At 37.6% G+C, this 16,005-nt stretch overlaps 1 protein-coding gene across 1 annotated transcript in view; it reads right to left on the reverse strand.

Annotated features, from left to right (window-relative positions):
• Positions 1-16,005, reverse strand: part of LOC150086960 (KICSTOR complex protein SZT2-like) — a 1,378,951-nt gene that overhangs the window by 1,112,880 nt on the left and 250,066 nt on the right. Inside the window, exon 16 of the mRNA XM_090372336.1 lies at positions 6,380-6,497. Within this exon, the coding sequence (XP_090228462.1) occupies positions 6,380-6,497 (118 nt within the window). The remainder of the gene's footprint in view (positions 1-6,379; positions 6,498-16,005) is intronic.

Genomic DNA, 16,005 nt, shown 5'->3' on the forward strand with positions numbered 1-16,005 from the left:
AATCTGGTTTATTGAGCATTAACATTGTATCTTCTTTATCAGCTCTCTGAATAATAATGTCTTTATTTTCCCGAAATTCACGTAAAGCTGAACTGTCGTGTATATTCAATTTAGGAAGTCTTATTTCTTTTATGTTATTCACTACTTGGTTAACTTGTTGAATAATAAATCCTTTTTGTGGAACATTACGAAGTCCAAATTCAATATCAGTTACGCAGTTTTTTTATGTAGTTTTCGAGGAGGTAAATTGTAATTTAATCCTTTGGATAAAAGTGAAATCTGGTCCTGCGATGGCATATACGAGGAAGGATTTGTAACCTGTTGATATGTTGGTTCATTGAATGGTGAGGGTGTGTTCGCAAACTAGCTGAAGTATTCTGCAGTAGACCATTGTGCATTTGCGGGGGGGGGGGGGGTCGTCACACAACTCATATGCATTTGGTTGCAAGCTTGCGACAATGTATTAGAACTCATATGAGCGTGTCTTGACCCTCGCAATAATGTATTCAATTTGTTAACATGTCTGATTTTTATTTCTGAGGCCTGTGCTTTATGTCACAAATCTATGGAGGTCTTCAATACAGGCCAATCGTTAGGATCATGATAACACTACCCAACATGATTTTTACTTTTAGCCAATAAATCAATAGTTGTTTCTGGTCAAGTTTTATGTATAGAATTTAAAATCAATCATAAAAATTTCCTATCACATCTCAGTTTTAAGATATAGATAGATAACTGGATTCTGTACAAAGATATAATTACTGTTTGAAACACAATTTTTAAACTTATTAACTTCTGGTTAGTTTTATTTACTGGGCTAAAAGTTAAGCAAATACATCATTACTGTTCTTGCAATACAGTATATTTTGATTTTGATACACTTTTCCAGACAAGTCAGTATTTTTATTAACTTTATTACACCATTCAACTACTCAATATATAGTGTATGATAAACTATGCTACAAGAATTCACCTTTTGTTCAAATTTACCAATTGCTTTTACTGTTTTTAGGTTAATGCATTGTTAAAATGGAGAAGATAAAAAAAGCATAAAACTTGCATCAATCATCCACCTTGGTCCTTGAGGTTGTCACAGACATTCTCTCAGATACGCTAGACAAGCTGTACTTGCCACCTGGGAGTCTAAAACACTGATGGAACTGATATTCGAGTGTGAACCAATGTAAGCAAGGGTCGAGGTGTGGCATCCACACCACATGGAGGAATGCCACTCTCTGTGTTACCAGGCAATACCAGTAGACCATTGCCTGGTAACACAGATGGGTGGCACCAGGCAATACCAGTAGACCATTGTGCATTTGCAGGGGGGGGGGGGGTCGTCACACAACTCATATGCATTTGGTTGGAAGCTTGCGACAATGTATTAGAACTCTATTACCAGGTAGTAGATGACTCATCGACAAGTGAAACACCACCACTTTGCTTATTGGAGGCTTGAAGTGGTGGAACCCATGTTTAGTTTCCAGAGCTAAGTTCTGGTCAACCCTTCCTCATCTCTTCCATCATGCAGTATGACTGATGACTTTTGAGGTTATGATGAACATCATGGTGAGATCCAATCTTCCTTAAATTTCGAGGGTACAGTTCTAGAACAGTGTTCGCAGACTGGCTGCTAGTTAGTACACCAGACCAAACCTATTGGTAACTCTTTAGGAGGCTTCCGGATCTGCTGGTGTAAAATCTTGCTACCTATACTCTGCCAGATAGTGACTGCAGTGGTGATTTTTTCTGGTACAAGGGCAACTTAGACTATATTGCACCTCCCAAATCAAGTGAATTTACATATAAAAACTGCTTGTACACCAGTTAGAAACAGTCATATTCAAATTTGTTTTAATAGAAAAAGAATTCAGAGAGATTCGCTTCTTTACCTATGATGCTATTGAGAGACAGAGATTGTTGCATATCTGAAATGAAACTAAAAGCCATTCGTCGGGTGCTGTTAAATAAGCTACATTTTCAAGGAGTATGTTTTACTGTAAGTGATTTCGAGCAGTGCGCACACTGAGGAGGATTATTTCCAGTAAGCAGATATAGATGTGTGAGGTGAGTGTGACCTATTCGGATTCTGGCTAAGATTACTTCTTCTTTTATATTTTTACGAAGGATAGAAGTCCATAATTGTGGTTCAGGTTTTATCTGAAATAGCTTGTTATTTGTTTGCATTTTCCACAGAAGTGTCCATTGTTCCATGCATGTTCTCCATATAATATGGTGTCTATAATCATGATATGTGACTAGATCATTTGTTGAGGTTATGAGAACTAGATCATATGTTGGAAGGTCTTTCTTCTGATGCTAAGTGGAGGTTTGGGAGCCTCAACATAAAGACTTTGAACTGGTGATGTTCTGTATGCACCTAGGGCTATCCTAAGAGAGGAATGTTGGATGGGCTCAAGACTGGTTAAGGTGCTCTCCCTAGCTGAGTCATAAACAGATGCTCCGTAGTTTAGCTGAGATCTAATTGGGGACTTATATAAGTGGAGCAAGGTATAATGATCTGCACCCCAAGATGTACTGGAGATGACCCGGAGTGTATTCATTTTCTTTGTGCAAGTGGTTCTTAGATATTTTATGTGCTGCTGGAAGTTTAATTTCTTATCAAAAATTAGCCCTAGGAGACGAATACTATTCACGATTGGTAGAGGGATTGGCCAAGTGCAACTCAGGTTCAGGATGCATTCTGTGCTTTGTGCAGAAATGTATGGCTGTAGATTTGTGGCTTGATGGTCTGTATCCATTTTGTGCCATCCATGGATATTTGTAAATGCCTCTTGATATAGTTCATATTCTGGGAATGGCAGGATATGGTAAGGTCATCCACACAGAAATATGAGTCAACGGTGTTTGGAATACAGTTTGTGATATTGTTTATTCGTAGTGAGAACAAAGTGGCACTAAGAACAGAGCCCTGTGAGACTCCTCCTCCTTGTATATATGTTTGAGATAAAACCTGCCGGTACCTAACTTGGAAAGATCTGTGTCAAAGGAAGCTTTGAATAAATATGGTAAATATCGTCTCATATGAATAGAATGGAGATCTCTAAAGATGCCATATTGCCATGTGGTATCAAAAGCCTTCTCTATATCAAGGCATATCATGACAAGATGTTGATTTCTGATGAATGTGTTTCTTATGATCGATTCAGCTTTTGTCATGAGGTCTAGGGGAAATCTCTTTTGAAAACCAAACTGATTGTTAATAATTATGTTTCAGGATTCAAGATACTAGGTGAGACAATGGTGAACCATTTTTTCCAAAGTCTTACTCAAGCAGCTGTTAGAGAAATTGGTCTATAATTGTGTGGAATTGAATGATCTTTTCCAAGTTTCGGTATAGCTATTATATAAGACTGTTGCCAGGAAGTGGGAATATATGTTTTGAGAATATCCGATTGTAAAGTTTAAGCAATGAAGATGATGATTTCTGATTGAAATGTTGAAGCATTACATAGTAAATTCTGTCAGGGCCAGGAGCACTGTTTCTTGAGGTAGGGCTGCTGGAACGAGTACAGAGAAGGGCAACAAGATTAGTGAATGGAACAAAGGGTTGCTGTTATGAAGAAAGGCTTAAGTTTTGCAAATTACAGAGTCTGGAGACTAGGCATCGGCGAGGTGATCTGATAGAGGTGTATAAGGCTTTGAATGGCTTGAGCATGCTCAATGCCGATGGGATTCTTCCTCTTGTTCAGAATAATCACCTGAGAGGGCATAAATTCAAATTGAGGAAGGACGGATGTCGGATAGATGTGCGGAAATTTGCCTTTAGCCAGCGGGCAGTTGGTTTGTGGAACAGACTTCCATCACTTGTTGTTGAAGTTGATAGCCTAAACAAATTTAAGGCTCAGCTGGACAGGTATTTCGAACAAACGGAGGGGTGAAATGGAAGTAGTGGTTGTGTTTTTTTTTTTTTTGGCTGATGCTGAAGAAGCTTGCTTTCTTGCATCATATGCCTCTACTAATGCTAATGCTATTCTATTAATTATAACACTGAGTGGCAAGAAATAATGGGATACCTAGTAATGCATAGGCCCACCTTTCACCCAGATAAGGGCAGTCACACAGCGAGGCATTCGGTCCACTACTTCACAAAAGCATTCCATGCTTGCTCCACCGCTGTCCATAATTCTGTCGCATTCTTGGGTGGAGGATCCAAAGCTCAAACGGACCTTTCCTCAGCATCCCAAAGATGCTCCACAGGGTTCATGTCCTGTGAACGGTAAGGCCATTCCATGGTGGTAAAATCTGTGGAATGCTCTTTGAACCATGCTTTGTCACCATGGCTCTGTGAGCAGGCGCAATGTCCTGCTGGAAGAGTCCATTGCCCTGTGGGTGAACGATGACCATGAAGGGATGCAGATGGTTTGCAAGGATGGGCACGTAACCTGGACCATTCAGAGATGCAGCTAGATGTACCAGAGGTCACAGCGTGTGCCAGTTGAACATGCCCCAGACCATTACTGACCATCCACCTGTCCGAACAGTTCCTTGTTGACGTGACGGGTGCATAGCTTCATGCGGTTTCTGCCAGATAAGCACCCTCCCATCCACTCAATATAACTGGAAATGGGCCTTATCGGACCAGGAGACCTGTCTCCAATCATCCAAGGTCCAATGCCGATGTTCTATTGTCAAAGTGAGGCATAAAATCCTTTGTCGTGGTATTAGCAGTGGGACTTTAGTGGGTTGGCAGCTCCCATAACCCAATGCAACTAATGATCGCCTGATGGTCTTGGTGGAGATGTTTCTGGCACCTCCCTTGTTGAAGTTAGCAGCGATTTGTGCCACTATCACTCTCCAGTTGGCTAAAACAATTCAAGACAGATGTCAATGGCCACGTTCATCCGCCACCTTTCTCCACTCACAGCGCTGTCCCCGATGAGATGTTATTCCGGAAATGGCATATTCCCGATACACTCTTGATACTATTGTACGGGGATAGTGCAATTCCTGTACCACCTCCGTGATAGAGTGACATGCGTCGGCACTATCATCCCTCTTTCAAAGTCGACTAACTCACGACGTTTATCCATACTGACATCGAATAATCCTCTAAGTGAATACAGTAATACAGTGTACCTATATGCCTGTAAAGTGGCAGGTTCATCCACTAGCGAGAGGGTTCACAGCGTCGTGTTGCCCAGGAACCAGGTATCCCATGAATTCCGTCCTTTCAATGTATTTTAGGTTTGTAAAGTTTTTCTCTCTTTCTCTCTTAGCCTCCACCTTTAAACAGCTAACCAAAGCCCTGACTGAAAAAGTCTTTAAAAAATTACTCCAATCTGCAAAGAGAACTGAATCTCAGTCCATTTTCAAACTGGCTGAGTAGTGGAGCCTATACCATCATGGAAGAACCAAAAATAATTTTTTATTATATTCTCGGACTGCCCAATTTTATTAATTTTCTCCCCCCCCCTCCTCTTTTGCTTTCATTTTGTGTTGTTTTATTGGTTGAGTTCATTTTCACTCTACTGGTTTACCATACTACTGGCATACATTTTATTTTAGTTTATTACACACAACATGTAGTGGTTTGTGCAATCTGCTGCCACTGATGTTTTCTTTACTGTTTTCTATTATTTTTTATATTAATTTTTTTCTGTTTACTCTTCTAATTAATTTCGTTTAATTTTGGATTATATTTGCATGATAGCAGCATGATGAATTGCTAACACTGCATCTGTACTGCACTCTATAACCCAATTTATTTATATATATATATATATGAGTTCAACAGTAGTTTTGTCAGTGGTGTGGTTTTGCCCTGTGAGTACTTGGCATTCTGTCTTATTTTTTACTGGATAATGACCACAGTTATGCAAATCTACTGCATCAGCAGTTTGATCTTAATGTCATTCCATCGTGGCATTGATTTGTTTAGCATTCAAAATGCAGTGATTCCCTCACTATTATTGGACCCATGGTCCTCTGTTGAGATGGGCATAATGGTCAGTCTACTTTATTTTATTATTTTAAGTTCAATTGGTCATGTATTGTTGGTAGATTACATTTCCATTTTAGTGATATTTCACACAATTCGGAAACGGGTGCCATCAAGGGGGGGGGGGGGGCATTAAATTTATTTGGCCCTCATTTTCTAAATTATATTAGAAACGTTTCTTCAACAGTACCCTCTTCTTCTTTATTTCCCCCCCCCCCATTTTGCTTTCATTTTGTGTTGTTTTATTGGTTAAATTCATTTTCACTCTACTGGTTTGCCATACTATTGGCATACATTTTATTTTAGTTTATATATATATATATATATATTTTTTATTTTTTTTGGCCAATGCAGCAGCAAGTGAGTGGTGTCCTTGTGATATGCAGCTAATGCTAATACTGAAAAATAACCTACCTCACTCCGTTTGTATCCCGGGGTACCACCTAAAAATGCAAGCCTAATAACCATACATGGTGCTTTAGAAGTGTCCATCCGAATAATGAAAAACGAATAAGGTGGCTTGTCAACTTCACTATATGTAAAAGGGAAAAAAAAAATTACAACACAGAAATTTTTAATTACCGATTAATTTAAAATCAAAAAATTTAAGCAGCAGAGAGCCTATAATTACTAAAATTTGAAGCCATACAAAGAAGAATTTCAGCAGTTAGCATTACACCTTGACAGATACTTCAAACGTACTCAAGAATCTCATAGAGGTCACTTCATTCTTGCACCACCTCTTATACATATCTCTTATTGCACTGTTGTTTTTCCTTCTGCATGAAAATTTTCTCATATTCGGCCAATTACTATAAGAGTCATAAATGTCTACCACCAAATTATCATCCTACTGATCTCAGTATAATCTTTTCTAAAGTACAGTAAAAATCTATGAATTGCTATATAAAAATTGTGCATGATAGCAATGAATCCTAATATAGATTCTGTTATCATCAATCTATTCATGAGCAATTTTCATATCACTTATTTTCCATGGAAACATTTGGAAGAATTCAAGCAATTCCTCTATATGTAAATAAAAAGCATTTGGCCAAACTTAGTATTAAGGCAAGCTGCATGCAATTCTTGAAACTGATTGTCAGTTCTACTCTGATCACATCACATGTAGCAAAACTCATTCTATTGGGAATACAGTTTGCTGCATGTGATGGTGAATAATACAAGGCCTCCTTACTTCTAAACCACTTCTGCAGTACCTCAAATTGTTTTTCAAATAAGCTTTTTTGTTGTTTTTATTAATGAGCTCCACTGACTGGGTTTGAATGATTATTTTAATTTTTATGGTGCACCGGCAATTTAGGTCATGATGCCGGAAGTCCAAGGGTAAAAATATTACGACTTATGGGCAAGGTAACTGACAAATCGGTTACTACTTAAAAATGTATATAAACCAAAAAGTGGCAAACATTAACAAAAACATGAAAAAATATTTTTATGTAATACAAATATTAAACTAGTTTATGTTAACTGATATACATTTACACTGGCAAAACTTAAGAATATTAGCATTAGTAAAGGCACATGATGCAAGAAAGCAAGCATATATAGCATTAACCAAAAAAAAAAAAAAAAAAAAAAAAAAAACACACTCTTCTCATTTCATCCACTCGCTCCAAATGTTTGTCTAGTTCTACCTTGAATCTATTTAAGCTATCAACTTCTACAATGACAGATGGGAGCTTGCTCCAGCGATCAACCACCTGCTGGCTAAAGGCAAACTTCCACACATTTATCCTACAATTGTACTTCCTCAATTTGAAGTTATGCCCTCTCTGGCAATTATTCTGAGCAAGAGGAAGAATCCCATCAGCATTGAGCATGCTCAAACCATTCAAGACTTCATACACCTCAATTAGATAACCTCGCAGGTGCCCAATCTCCAGACACTGTAATTTGCAAAACTATTGGGTGCTTTCCTTCACAAGAGCAACCCTTTGTTTCATTCACTAATCTCGTGGCCCTTCTCTGTACTCATTCCAGCAGCTCTAAATCCTCCTTAAAATGAGACCTCCAGACCTGTATACAGTACTCAAGGTGTGGCCTGACCATTGCCTTATACAAGGAGATAATACCTCCTCATCCATACTAGAAAAATTTCTGTATATCACTGACAAGATGCTATGAGCTAATCTTGCAGACCATATGCTCTGTTCAGAAAACTTCGTATCTGCCAGCAAAATTACCCCAGGTCCTTTTCATTCTCTACCACTGTCAGTGTAGTACCACAGAGTTGATACGTTGCTCTGGGGTTACTGCTTCCCATATGCAGAAGTTTACATTTGTCAACATTAAACTTCAGCTGCCACCTCTCAGTCCATCTGCTCAACTTTTCTTGATACTGTTGCAGCAGCGTACTGTCATTAGTGTCATTAACAACCCTGCCGACCTTCGTATCGTCTACAAACTTGGATATTAAGCCAGATATATTATCATCAATATCATTAATAATTACAGAAGACAACAATGGACCCAACACTGAACCCTGGGGGACTCTACTAATAACATTAATCCACAAAGAGCAGTGTCCAGTGATTACCACTCTCTGTCTTCTCCCACTCAACCATCCCTTTATTCATAGCAATTTGCCTCCAATGCCATACTTCCCCAATTTGTGCAGCAGTTTTCCATGTGCAACAGTATCAAAAGCCTTCCTAAGATCCAAATATATAATATCAAAATTCTTTGCATCCAGTTCCTTTGTGACCACATCATAGTATCCAATCAAATTGGTCAGACAAGACTTCCCCTTAACAATCCCATGCTGTGTCTGAGCTATAACTGAAGTCTTGTCTAGATGATCCTGCAGTGCTTCTTCAACCAGTGCCTCCATTAATTTCTCTGGAACTTCTGTTCCAGAGAAATTAATGGTGTGTAATTAATGGTGTGTAACAAGTCTGTAATTACTTGTGTCGCCCTTTGATCCTCCTCCTTTGTGAATTGGGGTCACATCTGCACATCTCCAGTGCATGGATACCTCCCCTGAGTCCAAGGAACCTCTCATAATTATGGCTAAGGGTTTGCTTACTTCCTTTGCTGCCTCATCTAATATAACTGGATAGATCTCATCCACTCCAGATGCCTTTCTTATGTTTATCTTCAACAATTTCTCCTCCACTTTGCTCTCAGTTATTACAAAATCAACTAGCTCACTGCAAGAGTTTAATTCACCTCTAGCATTCCCCTCCCAGAATAATTCCTCATGTGTGAATGTAGATGCAAAATACTCATTTAGGTTGTTAACCACCTGAGCAGGATCATCAACAGTTGAACCATCAATATCAAGGGGCCCAATCTGATTCATCCCGTTCCTTCTACATTTTATATAAGTAAAGAACTCTTTACTGTTTTTCTTTGCATTTTTGCCAAAGATTTCTCAAAATCTGCCTTTGCCTGCTTAACCTCCTTTGTGACTTGGTTACAGACAGTTTATATCTATCATGGGCTTCCGTGTCACCCATTGATTTATATGTATCCCATGCATTTTTCTTCTCTGCCACATGTCCCATTAGTTCATCTGACATCCATTTAGGCCTAAACCTTGAACAGTATTTCTTAGTTAGAATGAAAAGCCAAATAGCTTCCAAGATTAATTCTTTGAATGCTTCCCATTTTGAATTTACTGTTGGTATCATCATCAGTTGGTCCCACAGTATAGAATTTAAATACTGTCTCAGACCAACTTAGTTGCCTTTATGAAAGCAAAAACCCTTCCCTTTACTCCTGACGGTAGTTACCTCTGAGTAAATCTCACTTCAGCACACTGTGATCACTGCCACCTAGTGGTTCCTTTATCTGCAGATTCTTATTGCATGAAGAATCACTACTGAAAATCAGATCAAGTGTATTACTCCCTCTAGTTGCCTCCCAAACATGCTGATATAGAAAACAATCATCCAATAAATCCACAAAGGCCTTGCTAGTGTGTGAGTGACCAATCCACAAATTCCAGTCAATATCTGGGAAATTAAAATCTCCCATTATAAGACACCCTGATTTACTAGCCCACTCTATTTCTCTTTACAGTTATTTAAAACACTCATCAGAGCCATTAGGCCTATAACACACTCCTACTCTCGATTTTGCTTTCGCAGTGCTTATGTCACACCAAACTGACTCAACATTGCACTGTCCACCCATGTCGACTGGCTGTACTTCCTTGGATTTTATGTGTTTCAATCTTTGACAGATAAAATCTGACTGAGTACACATGGTAATCAGGTAATTAATAGTTAAAACAAACTGTGTGTGTGTGTGTGTGTGTATGTTAATAAAATTCTATAATTCAATAACAGCATGCATATTGTGGCACCATTTTAACAATGGTGCCACAATGTGCAAACATAAGACAGTAAAGAACTTCAGAGAAAAGAATATGTAATATGTCTTCTATATGGGGTCAGGAAATAAAATCTTCCTTTTTTACAATTCTTACACAGACTATATTAGCATAGTCTGTTTAATCTGGTATACTGGCTTAATCTGGTATACTTTGTTTGTAACCCGTCCATTTCATGAATGCTATCATTAGGAATACAATTTCCTCTGTACTGCTTGCCAGTATTCTGTATAACAGATTAGAAAGAAAGAATTATTCCGGGAGTTTTACTCATTTGGCTACAATATCAGAAAAATCATTTCCCCTGATCCCAATGTGGTTAGAAATCCATCAGAATTGAATATCAAATTCAGATTAAAAAAAAAAAAAGATAGTACAAGAACTACATTATCCATGACAGAACTAGATGAGGATTATAACTGAGTGTTGATAAAGAATGCAATGAACTTAAAGAATCTTCATACATAATACATTTTCTGTAGTGACAAGTTTTAATGTAATCCAAGGCCACACTGAAAGGATTCAACCTAGCAATGAATATGCTTCATATTCACATAAAATAGTGTCTACTGTTTGTTTGTTATTTGGTTTTTAGGAGTATTAGCAACTAAGGCCATATTGCTCCAGGGATATGCAGTGGTTATTCCCTGACCTTTCCGCATCCTATGTATTTGGTGGGTATGGGCTCGAACCCCAGTCTAATCAAGAAGAGTGTGCTACACACTGCTGCTCCTGCCCACCTGGCTACGGAGGAGCCATAATGTGTCTAGAAGTACAATGAAAGAACACACAGACAATTCTGACCTTATAAATATCTGTATAGACTGGCAAGGTCAAATCATTTAGCTTATTATGCTGAACAGAATTGTAGATAGATAGAAGATGAGGGGTATCATTCCTCCCCACTTCATATGGGAGAAGTTGCAAGGTGTTACATGAGCATGCCAAGCCAAGAGGTTTCCTTGGTGAATGTGACAGATAAATTGTATATAGCTCTTGGATAAGAATATCAAATGGTTAGCTGGCAGTCTAACAGCTGTTATATTTTCTCAGCACAGCTTGAAAAGAGATGCCCACAAAGGGTGGTCTGACAGGAATTTCAGTTTAATGGCATATATACTGTAGGGACACCAGCTTCCACCAAAAGCAGCAAAGAGGTTTCATTTGCTTCCTTCATTTGCTTCCACATGCACAGACCCTGGACAGGAGATGTTCAAAATGCTCCAATAGCTTAATAATTACTTGGCTGGATAGAATCCAGCCAATACTGTACTATCTCTGTCATATGTATATACCTGAGACCCATAATCCAATTTTACTCACTCAAGTACACAAATACGAAGGATGTGGAAAGGTCAGAAAATGACCACTGCATATCCCCGGAGCAATATGGCCTTAGTTGCTAATGCTCCTAAAAACCAAAAAATAACAATAATATATAACAACTCAAGTACACAACAGAGATGAAGCAGAATGTATCAGTTTACATTTCATAAAGCAGAGGGAGAACAGAGAGGAATCAAACTGATGAATATGTTGAAGGAAAGTCAACTTATCAAATATGAGCCAGAAGAATTTTGCTTTGGGTACTACTGGAACAGCATTTTATACAAGTATAAATTCCACTTCAGGATCTTATTGTTTTAGATGTGCTTTTTGTATGGGGCCTCTTGGCCATATTGTGCTATTCATGATATTCATTGACACATTTATGATGGTTATAGCTGATTATATTGAGACATTTCAGGTAGTGGGACCGTTTGTCTATGATTTCCATAATCTCTAATTGTATATGTAACAGGGTTAACAGTTCAAGAAAACTGGATAAAGACTTTACGTTTTCTGGAGTACTTTGCCGGTATATGTTTTGTTTTGTTTTGTTTTTGTGCATGGGCCCTGAGTAGTACACACATATATATATTTTTCAACATTTCAAAGACTGTTACAAATAATTTATAATATATGGCAACAAAATTCAATTTTGAAATCGGAGAAGAATGAGATCATACTTATCAACTACTGTTGTTCAATTTTGGCTTACAAGAGCCAAAATTCAAATGCTAAATACAGAAAACCTTCAGCATGCATGGTCTGCAATTTCATTCTCTGGAATATCGACATGACCTGATATGTAGAAGACTGCATATCTGGAAATGACACATCCTTGATCAGATATACTTCAAAAATTGATTGGAAGGGGAGAACTGGATTGCATAGCAAAAACTGCATGTATATTAAAGCTTCCATACCATGGCAATTGGTTATGTGATTGGATAGTAAAAACTACACATATATTAAAGCTTACATTCCAGCAATTGGATAAGTGATCCAGAGCTAATTTGATTGCATACAATTCATTGGTGTCGATACCCCATTTTGTTGGAACAGATAGGGCCAATGAGAATGTGGAAGAAACATCTTCAGCTCCCGCAATTGTTTCTGCTTTTGAACCATCGGCATAAATATGTAGCAGTGCACTGCTGGATATTATAGTTTGATAATGATTTTTGACACCAAAAGACAGTGAGTATGCAAGTTCAAGGTGGGTCTGGGGTAGTAAACCTTGAAAGATGTTAAATATATGAATTCTAACTGTACAAGAGCTCATTCAGTCTGAGTGCTGCAGGGCCTTTCACTGGGTTAACTTCAATAAAAACTGATTGATTTCAGATCAGGCAGGTACCCCAAATGGGGATGAGATGGAAAACTTCTAATTTTTCCCACATTACTGAATGGAAAGGTTTTCCCTTTCTTTTTTTGGACCTCCACTTTTTTTTAAGTGGAGATCCATTTAATTCAATTTACAGGCTGGACCCCAAATGTTCTAAATATTCCCAGATAGCCAGAGAGCTCAGTGTTTAGATGGTATCCGGTCTATAGTAAGGAATTCTCCCTGGCACAATCACAAATTGGAGATCCATAGTTTAAGCAGGACTGAATTATGATTCTATATAGATGCAAACAGTGAACTTTGGTCAGCACAGAAGAATCTGGCAATGACTGCTTTAGAATCTTTAGCTTCATCACTTACACAGTTTGAAGGTGAACTATATGTGCTACAAAGTTAAGTTTAGTATCAAATGAAAATCTGTGCAATCCTTCCTTAACTTGATTGAAGCCATCCACTTCCATAACACCAGATGGAAGTTTGGAAGTTTATTCCAACAGTTAATTACTCAATGATGCTGTATGCTTATTGTGCTATTTTTCATTTTCCTTTTAATACTTATCTATTTTCTTTATTGCTCATTTCATTAAAAGTTTATTTTTTTTGTACGTTACATGGTTTTAGTAGTGAGTTGAGATGCTAATGTACTGTTCATACTACCATCTATAATTCAATTTCCCTTTTTTTTTTTTAAGTCTTATTTAAGCTGTATTCTTTCAGTGGTTTAGCGTTGCCTTGTTTCTGTATCATATCGTTTTTTTTTTTACTGCACAAGGGCCACTATTATGCATATCTGTTGTCTTGGGTGGGTTGATTAGCATGGCACTCAGGTCATTAATGCATGGATTTGTTTAATGTTTTAAATGCAGTGATTCCATGCCCAATGTTAATCTTGTGGCCTTCTGAAGGGATGGGGCACAATTTATTTTTTTATTTTTGTTTCACTTATGATTATGTCATTGTGATGGTGGTTTTTATTTCCATTTATAGTGATATTTCATACAATTTGGATCTGGTGCCATCAAGAGGGCACTGCTAAATTTGCATTAATTGCATTTTTATGAATTATTGATCGGTATGTTTTATTAATTGGTAATTCTTCTAAATCATTTTTGGAACACATTCCTTCTGAAAAACCCTTACCTTGATTTATTACCCCCCCTCCATCTATAGCAACTAGTTGCTATAGTTACATACTGGTTACTATTTCCCACTTACTTGCTTGCCTACAACTGGCATAGTCTCACTTCACATGCATTCTGATATTTGTTTTACTATTTTTAAATTTCCTTTTCTTTTTTCTACCTCATTTTCTTTATTACTCATTTAATTAAAGTGCATTTTCAAGTTTACTTTTATTAATTTTTTATGGACTTTTTCAAGTATACCAATAAAAAGAACCTGTAGGGTGATTTTAGATTACATTTACAGCTTAGTTCTAAGTTCCAAAAATGTGACAATTCTATAATTATGTAGCTTATTTTGAAGAATGGAACTTAACCTCTAACCACTTGGTAAAAATATGAAGGTGACAATTACGTTAAAGAATTCTAAATAACTAAAATCAGAAAATCTGGGGGAAAAGTACATTTTCTCCTAATGGTATGTCATTTAGAACTTAAAGTCATAATAAAATCACTAGCAAGATTTTTTTAAGAGACCCAAGAGTCCTAATATTGGATTTAAGTACTAATGTCATCAGCCAGCTCAAGTGTACTTGGAGAGAAAGCTGTGCTAAAAGTGCTCGCAGTTCCCATGATGCATATCGTTTGCGCAATTAGACAGTTTAATATGACTGAGTCATCATGTTTGTGAAAAATTTTCCAGTAGTCATAAAGTTAAGAACCTAATGCTGTGAATTTCGTCTAAATCAGTGTTTCCAAACCTTTTTCGAGTTGCAACCCCCTTTTATAATAGCCAAGTCACCTGACCTGCAACCCCTGCCATATTTGCATAAAAAGGTATTTTTAATAGGATAAAGAAAACACATTAAAATAGATTTTTAAGAATATAATTTTAACCTAATATTTAGTGTGACGATTGTACTTGCATCTGGGCAACCAGCTTCAAAATTCACGTCTGAATGTTTGTTAAAGCAAACCTTATGTCATCCTCAACATTCAGTCTGTTTCTTGCCTTTGTGCCTTTGTATTGATGTGAAGAAGTGTTGAAAATCCACTCTCGCAGAGATATGTAGAAGCAAATGGAAGTAAAACTCTAAAGGCAAGCATGGTGACATTTCGATATGACTGATACATAGCACACCAGAACTGAGTCAGCAATTTTTCATAAAAAAAATTACGTGCCAAGGAATTGTTCCGTAGATCCAAGAATTCATCCTGTACTTCATCGGGAATGCTGGCTACGTTCAGGGAAGCAGAGAATGGGTTTTGTACCAGTGCAACTTCTTCTTCTGTAAGCTCAGGGAAGTACCGCTGAAATTCCTTTTCAAGGGATTCAAGGTGCCCAGTAATCTCCTCCTTCAGATTCCTCTACCACACTGCAGAGTTTTTCCAAACATGGAAATGTTTCCAAGATTTACTTTTCGACACCAGTTTTGCAGCTTGGATACAAATGCCTGAAGATTGTCTTGAAATTAGATAATGTGTGATTCCTTTCCCTGAAGTTTCAGGTTCAGCTTATTTAGCTGGTCTAAAGTCTGCTAAGTAAGCAACTCTTTTCTTCCAAGCTTCATCATTAAAGTAAGCCACAAGGTCATGTTTCCCTTGCACTTCCAGGAACAACTTGATTTCATCTTTCAATTCAAAGACATGATTGATAACATTTCCTTTCGACAACCAGTGTACAGCAGTATAGAAAAGAAAACCCTCATGAGCAGAATTCATGTCTTTACAGAGTTCTTAAAACAGACAGGTTCAAGGCTTCAGATTTGATGTAATTCACAATTCTGATCAGAGAATCAAGTACCTCTTGCAGAGGAGCTGGAAGAGTCTTACTGGCAAGACTCTTGCCAGTAAGTGGCTGGTTTCTATCATGGCACCAACTAAAGGT

Source organism: Mastigoproctus giganteus, chromosome 4, assembly GCF_048544385.1.
Source record: "Mastigoproctus giganteus isolate SK-2022 chromosome 4, ASM4854438v1, whole genome shotgun sequence".
NCBI lineage: Eukaryota > Metazoa > Arthropoda > Arachnida > Uropygi > Thelyphonidae > Mastigoproctus > Mastigoproctus giganteus.